Below are 12421 nucleotides of genomic sequence, written 5' to 3' on the forward strand. Positions count from 1 at the left end.
CAATTATCTTCATTTAGAAGGAAAGTATATATTCCTTGCAGAGTGAGTTCAGCTTGAGCAGGTAGCCCAGGGCCAATATCTCTGGGGAAGCAGATTTCACAGCCTTTGAGCAGACCCTTCCCATGTCTGAGCACTTTCATGGTGATTTATTTTATTTGTATCTCTGTGAAGATCCCTATGTTGCAGCATGTTTCTGTTGCATCTTCTTCAGGGAACCTCTGAACAGAGCCTGGCTGTCCTCTCTTGGTCCCTCAGATGGGTGGCTGGGAACAGAAATATGATCTTTCCTCTTTTGCACTGTCTGGATCAGCTAACTAACCCTCAGTATTTTTCAGAGGTATCTGTAGCCTGAGAACATAAGAACTGCCTGTTAACACCAACGTGGAAGTTGTATCGAATGCAAGCTTGGTCATATCAGTAAATACCACATGCCTGTATGCACTTGCTGTGGCTGCTCCTTTTTGTTAGACTGTTAGGCTGTTTTGCAGTGAACTGAGTTCAGTTTTTATATGGATTTGCTCACTTCAAAATCTGGTAAATCATTGTTTACCAGTTTTATAGATTTGCTTCTGTCACTGAAGGCGCAATATGGTGTTTGTGGGTTTGAGATTGAGAAGGGTGATTTCCCACCACCTTCTAGAGCAGTGAAAAAATCAGGCAAAAATGCAGGGCTTAATTGGTAGTCGAATGCTTAGATCAAAAGCTTTCTGTGTTTTAAGTTTAAACCCCCTTTATCTGCTCATATGACATACTGTTAGTGGGACATACCCTAAAATGTTTCTAGCTTGCACAGTCAGGCTTGCATCTTAAGATAAAGAAAGTTTGCATGAGAAGATTTTCCTGATACTCAGATTTTTATTTTATCCTGACAGGTAGGAGTGAAGTAATATTTGGGTTAGGTTTCAGATAGCACACAGCAGACATCTGTGAAAGAGTCCTTTAGCCAGGTTGTCACTGTCAAAAGAGATAAAGAAGGGAAGCCATCAGTGTAATATAAGAAATGCCTTATTTAGAGGCTTCTGCTCAGAAAATGTTAGTGATACAGACTACTGTGGAGCTGAAGTGAAAAGATGAAATTAAACTGGTGTCAAATAAGAAAAAGAAAACAGCCCTGTGAGCAGGAATTAAAACTGTGGGATCCTCCTTGCACCCCACCACCTGCTGACATCTGCAGGGCAAGCTGCACTCCCTTTACCTTCCTTTTTAACCCCACGGGTCTCACCTTCCTGGCTGCATGGGACCTGCTGCTCTGCAGATACCTTGCTGGGGATGTCAATGGAGCCCTACTTACTGCCTTGTGTCAGCAAGTCCTGCAGTGACTTCTGGGCTTCAGTACAGGTTTCCTACTTCATAGGCAGACTGCTAGTTAGCAGCATCTTCCTTTGTTTTATTTAGTTTGATTGGGTTTCTGTGTTTGTTTTCATGTATGGTTTTCGTTATAATGCAAGGTATGCATCTTTCCTTCTGTGCTTTTAAACTGGTTTGATGTAAGTAAGATGAGGTGTTCAATATGAAACGTGTACTTTGCTATGACAAGAATATAAGAACTGGGATGGATTCAAGATGTCTTCTGAAGAAAGGTTTTTTTTGTGTTTTTTTTTTTAATACCTTTTTGTCATTCTGATTGTTTAATGTTGTGTTTCTCTCTCCACCCAAACCCTCCCTCTCTCTCTGTCTTTTTGTTTTCCTCTCAGGCCCTGGATGGGTTCTTCTTTGTAGTGAACCCCGAAGGTAATGTTGTGTTTGTTTCGGAGAATGTGACACAGTACTTAAGGTACAACCAAGAAGAGCTGATGAACACAAGCATATATAGCATCCTGCATGTAGGGGACCACAATGAATTTGTTAAAATCCTGCTGCCCAAATCTTTAGGTATATATGTTTTCCTCTTATAATACCTTTACTTATTTAACTTTGGTTCCATAAATCAGCATTTCGATTACTTTAGTTAATGTACTTCCACTGCTTATGGCTTTGTCATATACACTATTTCTTTTTAAAATATTAATCAACTGTACCAGTGATCTATATTTTTCTCAAAGGTACCTTCTTCTTTACAAAGTTGGCTTCTTTGTTAACTGAAATATTTAAATGGATCTTTAGAGTGAATCACTAAAAGTCAGTGTTTAGCCCTGGTAGCTTTCTGTCTAGGCTGTTTACCTTAAGACTGTCTAAATAAAAGAATGATGTCTTCTGCAAAATCAAAACATTCTTTATGTTAGATCTTTTATTTCAGTGGTTTCAGTCTCACTGATATTTCAGCTTATCTTTCTTTCAAAACCAGTTTTTTGTTAATTGCAGCCATTTTTGCATACAGATTAATATTGGTTTTAACATCATTATTTTTTGGAGGAGGTGCACAGAAATAGAAAGTCAATACAGCACTCCTCATTTACTCACAGCAGCTTAAAAACTGTTATGTAATTCACTTCAGCATGTTATGACTTTGCTTATAAACCTCTGAAGAATTGAAAATGTAACACTTTTAATGGCTGAGCCCCATAAATTATGGCCTTTATTGCATTTTATGACTACAGAGTGCAATTGAAGAGTATTTTAAATATGACCCTGCTATTTCTTCATGCGGTATTACATTAATTTGTTTTGACTGATGTCCAGTGCCTATATTGGTGCATGGCAGGATTTTGTTTCTTTTTTTACTTACGTTAAGCTCTGTGTTGAGGTTTAGTTTTATCCACCACTGCACGCAGGTAATTCTCATCCCTTCAATCTTTCCCATTGCAGCTGAGGCTATGTGTTTCAATACATTCCTGATTGCATTGCATCTTGTCTTTATAGAATGCATATGAGTTTATTTTCTTTCTATTTCTAATCTGGACACTGATTCTTATATGCTATTGCTGTTTCTTTTGTGTTAATCAGTTTTGAACTCCTACACCTGCCTTTTTTCTTCCAGGCATATAAGCTAGCATATCTTCCCAGTATAGCTTTCACTCTAGTCTATCACTTTTACATGCATGAATGGTGAGAATTTTACTCTGCTTTTCTACTGCTGCCATTATCAGTTGTTTGGAAAGGATGCAATGGCTGTACAACTTAAACAGCAATGTTTTCAAAATATGAGAATTTTATAATTACCTTGTTACATGCTGGTTTGGGCCCTAATATTAAAAGTAGATTGTTGTTAGTTAAATCAGCTTGTTTCCTGATCAGTTTACAAAGCACCTTGATTAATTTCCTGTGGATAAGCTGCAGAAAGGACTGCTGCCAAGTTTATCTCACTATATGATCTTTGCTTTGCTCAGTGAATGGGGGATCTTGGTCTGGTGACACTCCTAGGCGTAATAGCCATACCTTCAACTGTCGGATGCTTGTAAAACCACTTGCTGATTCCGAAGAAGGCCATGATAATCAGGAAGCACATCAGAAATATGAAACTATGCAGTGCTTTGCTGTTTCTCAACCAAATTCCTTCAAGGAGGACGGTGAAGGTACTTTCCACTTTCCATTTGTCTTAGTACTTTCTCTTTCCATGCTATCCCAGATAGTTATGGGACAGCAGTTTTGGTGCAGTCAATAAAGCAACCACTGAATCCTGAAAAATAGAGAAGTTTTACATTTTCCCTTTTTCATTTAACTGTGGAAGTTTACTTTTGTCTTGGATTATGAGTGTATACTCTAACGTGTACCCAATTTGTTCAGTTTAAGTTGCGAGTAACTGTGTTTGCATGAATGAGATATCCTGGTTTTATACCTCTGTATTTCCAAGAATGACTGGAAGAAAGGTTTAAATGGGCAATTTTTTGAGTTCTCAGAATGCAAAGTCAGGTGTGGTTCACCATTTCCTTTACCTTATTTTCCTTATTACTTCAGCAGGTACATTTCCTTAGATTGTATTTTAAGCATTCAGATAAGTAAAAATGATTTATTTTGAAGCTGTTACCTCAGGGACAGCAAGTTTTTGGAGCACGTTAAGGAAAAGTATTGAAGAAATGTGTTCTCTGTGTATGCTTATCCTCCAAGTGGTTGAGCTACTAGAGGTAGCATAAACATATGCCAATATCTGTGGGCCATGGTGGAGCCCTTGAATAATATTTTTTTTCTTTAAAAGAAAACAAGCACACTCTCCTGTGATGCTTAATATTGTAGGAATTAATGAAGATGTAAAACCACTGAGTTCTGTGTATCTTTGCCCTGGTATGCAATGCTATTCTTGGTTGAAAAATAATCAAACAGCATACTGAAAGTACTTCTGAATTCTTTTTGGAAGCAAAATTTTCCTTCTCTATACAAATATCTAAAGTAACATTTTTTTTCCTTTAAGATTTGCAGTCTTGCTTGATTTGTGTTGCTAGAAGAGCTCCAATGAAGGAAAGGCAACTTCTTCCTTCATCAGAGAGCTTTACTACTCGCCAGGATCTACAAGGTATGTGAAAGAGAAGGGTTTTTTTATAACTTTTGTTTGTTTGTTTGTTTGTTTGTTTCCTTAAAGGAGAAATTGCTGTTATAAATGTTTTATCTAATCTCAGGCAAAATAACTTCACTGGATACTAGTAGCATGCGAGCAGCTATGAAACCTGGCTGGGAAGATTTGGTGAGAAGATGTATTCAGAGGTTCCATTCGCAACATGAGGGAGAAATATCTTTTGCCAAAAGGCATCACCAGGAAGGTTAGTTTTCATATTTTTAGCACTTTCCAAGTTTAAGCTGTTTGCTATTTGTATCTATTAGTTGTGTTCTTTTTGTTATGTCTACATGCAACAGCCAAGCTTCTGGCAGTCACTTTTTCAAACTGATTTCCCTAACACACTGATGGCTCTCTTTAGAGAGGTTTTGCACCTCATTTGTTTTACCCTTCTTATTTAAACTGTGCCATATTGGAGGTGGCTTTATATAGTGAAATTACTACAGTTACTGTAAAATGCAAGACTTTGCATGTTGCCTTCCCATTCACTACACAGCATGCTTCAGAATCTCAGCTTACACGATGAGTTCGTTGACCTGCATTCCATTTCACTGCAACAAAAAATGGACTGTCACATTTCCTGTGAGAAATGCTCACTGTGGATTATCAAAGATACAGCACTCGTACTGTCGGGAGCCCTACATTGTTGTATTGTATCTAGCTGATAAGTGTTATAGGATTCTCCACAAGCACTTCTACTCAGTCAAGATTATGGAAGTAAGCTGTAGGAGAGTAATACATTGTGACAGGTTCCCCATGAGGTTTCTGCAGTAGACACTAGGTGGGAATTATTTATTTAATTTTTTTCATAAATCTCTGTCACTGCTAATAATAACACATTTCTAAACAAAAAACCCTTTAGAAACCACTACTCTCAAAACCAGTGGAAAATAACTGGAACATTTCCAGTGAAGGGGCATCAGTCTTTGGCTCATGTTTGTAGAACAGGATTTTCTTGTGGCCTGTAACAAATGATTGCCGTGGTCATTCAACAATGGGTATGCTGTGTTGGAAACTAAAATGTAATTGGAGTCTCAAATTATTCCACTGAACACGTACACAAGCACATATATCCCTTTAATCATGCCGTTTCAGTTAAGTATTCTTTAATAAGTTGTGCTTTCATGAAATCTTCGTGTTCAGAACTTGTCAGCTCAAAAATATGGTAGTGTTTTTTATTACAGTTTTTGGAGTGTATAAAGTAGGAATGCTACAAGCTCACAGACTTATGCTGCTATTTCAGGCAGAGTTGAATGAGTGAGTGCAATTAAAGTTGTAGTAAGAATTTAGAGAGTAGTTTCAGGTATGGATCCATCTGCAAAGATGTGATTTAGGTGTTTCTGTTATGGCATCCAGCCATGTCTTACTGCAGTCCTCTTCAAAGGATTCCAGACCAGATTAGCACCTCTTAAACACAGTGTTGAGGTTTGAGTGCCTTCTCTCAGTTATGTGCAAACTGATAAAAAATGTACATCTGGGAGCATTAACTGCATCCTTGTGCAGGAAAGGCTTAGGACAGTCATATGAACTGTAAAGTTTGTTGAAAAGAGGGGACTCTTCTTGTGGAAGTGAAGAGAGTAAGTGATAAGAGAAGGAGAAAAAAACTCTGGAATTGTTTTGCTGCAAAGGATCCAGCAGTAGAGATAAATAATGGCTAAAATGTTTACTTCCCCTGCCCAGTAGCATAGAAAAGAAAAGGCATATTTTGGGCCAGAGCATCTTTCCATTTGACAGAGGAACCCCTTGCATTTTTTTTTTACTCTTAGGTTTTTGTTGTGGTTTGGGAATACAGGCAAATACAATAGCAGTCTCCTACATGTAATTCAGTGCTACAGTGGGGAAAAAAAAATCAACATTAGCTTGATAAACAAGAAGAAAACACAAACCTTCTGAATTAACTAAAAAGGGTAAAATATATGGCAAGTTTTTATTGGCCACAGTCAGAAAAATAGCATTTCCTCAAGAGGAATACGGAAACATTCTTGTTTGCTTAAAGAATTAGTTTGGAAAATGATTTAAGTAGAGATTTCACTTGTATCCTGTTGGCATTGAGTATTGGAATTTCCTGATGTGGTATATGCTAAAGTTAAGAGCTTTGGACCTTCTGGTGCCCAAAGGTTAAACTGAAACAATGACCTACCTAACAGTGAAATTTTGCTCTGTATTGTTTTGCAGTTGTAGGTTTTTGTTTTTCTCTACATTTTTACTCTGAAAACCCCCTCTGGTTGTTTAAATTGTGCTTCCTGTTTTCTCACTGCCTAAATAATACTTTGAAACCTTGCAGAACAATATATAACAGTGGAAGGACAGGGAAGAAAAGCAATCACAATGCATTCTGCAAGTCTGAAAACCTGGTAGCTCTGTAGCAAAGGCTATTTAATAAAGCCATGCTTGGAAAACTGTCATTTCATTGTTATAGAAAGAATAACAAGGTATCAACAAAAACAACAACAAAAAACAAGCAATGAAATGAAGATCAGATAATAATTACAATTTAAAAACCAAAAAAAAAACGCCACGACAGAAAATGTGTCTGTATGAAAAAAATAGGAAATTAAAGGTATTTGTAGTGCTTTATTCCTCCTTTTTGCCTGATCAACTATATGAGCATTCTGAATTAGAATTAGTATTTCTATCCTGCCATACCTGCAATCCTAATGTAATGTAGCCTTTGAACTTTGGAAATGATGAGGCTGGTTTCACTGATGGCAAAGTGCTAACAGTAGAATCCATTAAGATTTGCTTTTTCCTAACATGATTTCCCATTTTAATTAAAGAAATGTCACAGAGGGTTACAGGAGTTAAAGAATTTAATTTGGTGAAGTTCAGATTTACACTGAAACCTTAAAGGCTGCAGAATACTGAAATGCAGTCCAGTCTAACAGTAGGTGAGGATAACAGAATCAATTTTAGTTTAGGTGATAGTATTTGCAACTTTTTCACTTATATATTGTAGTATTATTTCTTCAAAAAGTAGTAATTTATTATTCCAGCTGTTCTTATTTCTTATTGTTCCTGTGTAAGAGATTTATGCAGTTTTTAAAGTAAAAAACTATTGAGAGTAAATGCTATAAGATAATTCAAGCAGGCAATAAGGAGGAGAAGGTAGACACTAATGGAAAAAGATGATCTGGAAACTAAAGGCACTTGCATTAATCATCTTGATGTAGGCGATACAGATGAAAAAATGTATGAGCAACAAAGGGAGTTAGAAACAAGTTTGATGGAAAGCAATACGGACATCAAGGACTTCTTGACCCACTCCTAAAATAATTTGTATTTCGTAATATCTGTCCTATTATTGCTGTCACTCTTCGTAAGTTTTCCTTTGATCACTCTACAGTACGTGGGCTCCTTTATTTTATATGCAACATCACTTGTATTTATTTCTAAATTATTCCTCTGTTTTTCTGAAAAGCTACATGATGTCTGTGGTATGAGTGTTGATGGATTTAGAACATGAGTGACTAAGCTATCTGTCTCATCATTTCTCATTAATTACTTCTGTTGTTTTGCTTGCTTGCAGTGCTGAGGCAGGGACTAGCATTTAGTCCTGTTTATCGGTTTTCCTTGTCGGATGGCACTATAGTTTCTGCCCAAACAAAGAGCAAACTCATCCGTTCTCAGACTACTAGTGAACCTCAGCTTGTCATCTCCTTGCATATGCTTCACAGGTAATCCTTGTTTGTTCCGCCCACACTCTGCAGGAAGAGAGGGAAAGTACAAAGGTGCCAGAGCAAATAGATCGTTTTAGGCTGATGGACCAACAGTCGGCCTATAACGGATAGCATGAAAACGAACAAGTTTTTGAAATCAACACATGCAGTGTTGGTACAGGGAGAAGACTATTTCAATATTACAGCTGGAAAAAATTATTCCAGTATTACAAGCCGCATGCTGGATTTTCAATGGATCAAAATCTTCCATTAAAAATAAAAAAAAAACTTTAATTTCTTGTTCTTAATTTCAGTATTTTAATTTCCTGTATTTCACTTAACAGGCACGATAAACGTTCCAGATGTAATTAAATTTCAAAATCTTAGGAGGGTTAAATTCCTGTCGTTCAGAATCAGTTGCATATTGGGTCTGGGTCTTCTTTAAAGAATATATTATGATTTTTAGAACTGTGCTCTAGACAAGCTGCATGATTTAACTCCCTGTCTCTCCTCATTTATTGTCTTTCCTTTTTTTTTGTGCATGGAGTAGTGGGTTTTAACCATCCAATTCTGAGAAATGCCACCACTCTCAGTCAAATAAATAGAATGCTGTGGACCTCAGAAATAAATTTTAAAAAAAATTGTCACTTTGGAATTGTCAGAATTTGTTTCAAATTTTATTTGCTGATTTTAATTACCATGCTGTTTTTGTGTAACCACAGCATCACATCTTTTTTGAGAAAAAGAAAATAAATGGGATTAAAACTGAAAATCATTGTACGGAGGCTATAGATTTGAAACTGACCTGAGCAAATGCTCTCCGAAATCTGTTTAGCATTTCTCATGCTTTAACAAAATGGGAAGGTTTATCTCTGCTTAGTTTGTGCAAATAGAAATGTTCTTAATGTAATCAAAAATATATACTAGGAATATCCCATTAGCATTTGTTTTTGGAAGTCCAGAGTTGATTCAGTTTTTCTCAGGATCCTTTTTTTTTTTCTTTTTTTTTCTTTTTTTTTCTTATCTACTTGTCTATAGCTCTTTTATAGCTTTTAGTATTTAGGAATAGGTCTTATTTTTCTGGTTTCAGTTCTAGCACCGAAGTAAAAAGCATTGTGCATCCTCCTGTAAGCTAATTAAAATCTACTGATGAAAAGAGAAATGAACTCTACATGCTCTCACAAGAGGGTATTTTTTGTGTATATGTGTCTCTTTTCTGTTTCCTCCATCTTACAGCCTTCATCTCTAGAATACGAATTTCAGCTTGTATATGTGATTTTTTTTCCTTCCTCTCCTTTTCTGAATGTCCTTGCAGGACGAGATTGCTAGCAGACCATTCCCGCTCTGTAGTAGCGTCCAGTAGTTGTCTTGGCTCACGTGATTTTTTGGAGCAATCTCCAAATATTCTGGCAGTGTAGAAATGTGACTTTTTAAACTTTTTTTTCACTATGAACTTGGTGGGCAAATAGCCCATTCCAGGCTTGTGCTAGGGCTAGCTCATAGATTTTCAGAGCTCCATCAAACAGCTGTCTACAGCTGTCTTGCAAAATATGTATTTGTTTGGATCATATGTTTGAGATGAGATTTCTCTGTTATGGAAGTTAGCTCTTGCTGAATTGTAGAGGAAAGAAATACATTAAAGGGAGAGAGTCTGAAATTATAACCTATCTGCATTTCTAATGACTGTCATTTAAATGAGGTCTAATTTTGTTTTTCCTCTATTCTGCTGATTTGTTAATGAGCAGCAGAAAAACCATACTGTTAATGTGCAGCCATGTTGGTAGCTGTATGTCATGCTTGTCAAAATGTCAATTTGTTTTCAGTTGTAGGTTTGCTATGTTATTTTAAAGTGAGGTTTGGGGTTTGTTTCTTTTTCTGTAACATAATTGCAAGCTGGCCACTGTCATTTTATCTAATGGATTGTTTTTCCTTCCCCTCGCCACATAGAGAGCAGAATGTCTGTGGAATGAATCAGGATTTGACTGGACAAGGAATGGGAAAGATATTGAACCCAATTAGCTCCAGCAGCCCTGCCCATCAGGCCATGTGCAGTGGGAACCCAGGTCAGGATATGACCATCAGTAGCAATATGAATTTTGCCATAAATGGCCCAAAGGAACAAATGGGCATGCCAGCAGGCAGATTTGGTGGTTCAGGGGGAATGAACCATGTGTCAAGCATCCAAGCATCCACTCCTCAGGGTAGTAACTATGCACTAAAAATGAATAGCCCCTCTCAAAGCAGCCCTGGCATGAACCCAGGGCAGCCAAACTCTATGCTTTCCCCAAGGCATCGCGTGAGCCCTGGAGTGGCAGGCAGTCCTCGAATCCCACCTAGTCAGTTCTCCCCTGCAGGAAGCTTGCATTCACCCGTGGGAGTTTGCAGCAGCACAGGAAATAGCCATAACTACACCAACAGTTCCCTGAATGCCCTTCAGGCCCTCAGTGAGGGCCATGGAGTTTCTCTAGGATCGTCGTTGGCTTCACCTGACCTAAAAATGGGAAATTTACAAAATTCCCCTGTGAACATGAACCCTCCTCAGTTAAGCAAGATGGGAAGCCTGGACTCTAAAGACTGCTTTGGACTCTATGGGGAGCAATCAGAAGGTACAACTGGACAAACAGAGAGCAGCTGCCATTCAGGAGAACAGAAAGATAACAGTGAGAGCAGCGTACCACCGGCAGTGAGTGGTGAGAGACCTGATGGACAGAATAAGCTGCATGATGGAAAAAGCCAGACAAAGCTCTTACAGTTGCTGACCACCAAATCGGATCAGATGGAGCCTTCGCCTTTGTCCAGTACTATGGGAGATATCAGCAAGGACTCCACGGGAGGGTTGCCTGGGTCTGGTTCGGCACATGGAACCTCACTCAAGGAGAAGCATAAAATTTTGCACAGACTATTGCAGGACAGTAGTTCTCCTGTAGATTTGGCCAAGCTCACAGCAGAGGCCACAGGAAAAGAGCTGAACCAGGAGTCCAGTAGCACAGCTCCTGGTTCAGAGGTGACTGTTAAACAGGAGCCAGTGAGTCCTAAGAAGAATAATAATGCACTACTTCGCTACTTGCTAGATAAAGATGATACTAAAGATATTGGTTTACCAGACATACCCCCAAAACTGGAGCGGTTGGACAGTAAGACAGACCCTTCCGGTAGCACAAAGTTAATACCTATGAGGACAGAAAAAGAAGAGATAAGCTTTGAGCCTAATGAACAGGTAAGCAAATCTTTGTATTATGTGTAAGTCGCATGTTCCAAATCTGTGTTCCCTCCTTTTAAATTTTTTTCCAAACTTCCTCTACTGGTAATTTTTCGACGCCTGAGGCTGTTTATGAGTAAACTGTTATCTGTCTTTTGAAATCCAGTGTTTTGAAATCCAATCTTCTCTCAGTTTTCCAGTTTATGTTATTAGATTGTGGTCATCGTTGTGTCTAAAAGAGCAGAGTGGTTGTGTGATTGACAGGCTCAGCCTGGAAAGAGGAACTGAAGGCAGGGGAACTTTTCCCAGCTGGTAGTCAGACCTAAGAGAAGATACTGACAATTGTTGGGTGATGCTGACTAAGTGACAGCTTTTCCCACAGGCTGTTGTTGCGTGGCTAAATGGGCTTGTGACCTAGCCTAGCGTAGCAAGCTGCACTTCTCCTGTCTAAGGCAGGTTTATGTGCAAGGACAGAAGCTGTTTAAAAAGAGTGGTATCACCTTGGTATCACGTGTGCTTGTGCTATGCTTGCTTGATCTGCAAATTAAAATCAAGGCAAATCGGCTTCCTTTGGTTTAATGCCAGTTATTTTTTGGTGTTGACTTTTTTACTTAAAGTTTTATATTCAACCCCAAGCCCTGTAGATGGTTAGCTGTTCAGTGCATTTCATTTCTCACAGTATGTTATTTTGCATCCTATATTTTTCAGGGTTCTGTGCAAGATTTTTTGTTGCTGTGCCACTCTTATTAGGGCCTATGCTAAAAAAAAATCTCAATTTGTAGCCTTTGTGCAGAAATTCTTCTCTAAAATACAAGCATTTCCTAACATTGCTTTAACTCTTCTGTTTCAGTAGAATTTGACAGCTATGTGCCATTAAGTCAGTTGTGGTTTTTATATCCACCATGTGCTTTAGAGGGAAACTGAGTCAAATTACACTAATTTCTATGGGGATTAATCCTCAGGCCTGGATATCAGTCATTCTGAATACAGCTAATATTTTGTTATTGCCTGCAGATGGAGGGCTCAAATTCTCTTTGAAAATTTATACTTTGCTAAGCTAGAAAAACTTGGATAATTGAGAAACTCACAGCTAAACTGGCTAGAGTAAGCTATTGTAAAGATATCTAAATAATTTTATTT

The 12421-nt window shown here is 38.0% G+C and overlaps 1 protein-coding gene across 7 annotated transcripts in view; it reads left to right on the forward strand.

Moving 5' to 3' along the window:
- The window catches only part of NCOA2 (nuclear receptor coactivator 2), a 189172-nt gene that overhangs the window by 137948 nt on the left and 38803 nt on the right, over window positions 1-12421 (forward strand). For all 7 annotated transcript variants that reach the window (XM_042808607.1, XM_042808606.1, XM_042808605.1 and 4 more), the window contains 6 exons: window positions 1695-1872; window positions 3267-3452; window positions 4286-4387; window positions 4491-4631; window positions 7953-8100; window positions 10030-11299. In XM_042808607.1, the coding sequence (XP_042664541.1) occupies window positions 1695-1872; window positions 3267-3452; window positions 4286-4387; window positions 4491-4631; window positions 7953-8100; window positions 10030-11299 (2025 nt within the window). The remainder of the gene's footprint in view (window positions 1-1694; window positions 1873-3266; window positions 3453-4285; window positions 4388-4490; window positions 4632-7952; window positions 8101-10029; window positions 11300-12421) is intronic.

Source organism: Centrocercus urophasianus, unplaced genomic scaffold (genome assembly GCF_019232065.1).
Source record: "Centrocercus urophasianus isolate 14NV4802_14NV808 unplaced genomic scaffold, USGS_Curo_1.0 seq_11, whole genome shotgun sequence".
NCBI classification, from domain to species: Eukaryota; Metazoa; Chordata; class Aves; order Galliformes; family Phasianidae; genus Centrocercus; species Centrocercus urophasianus.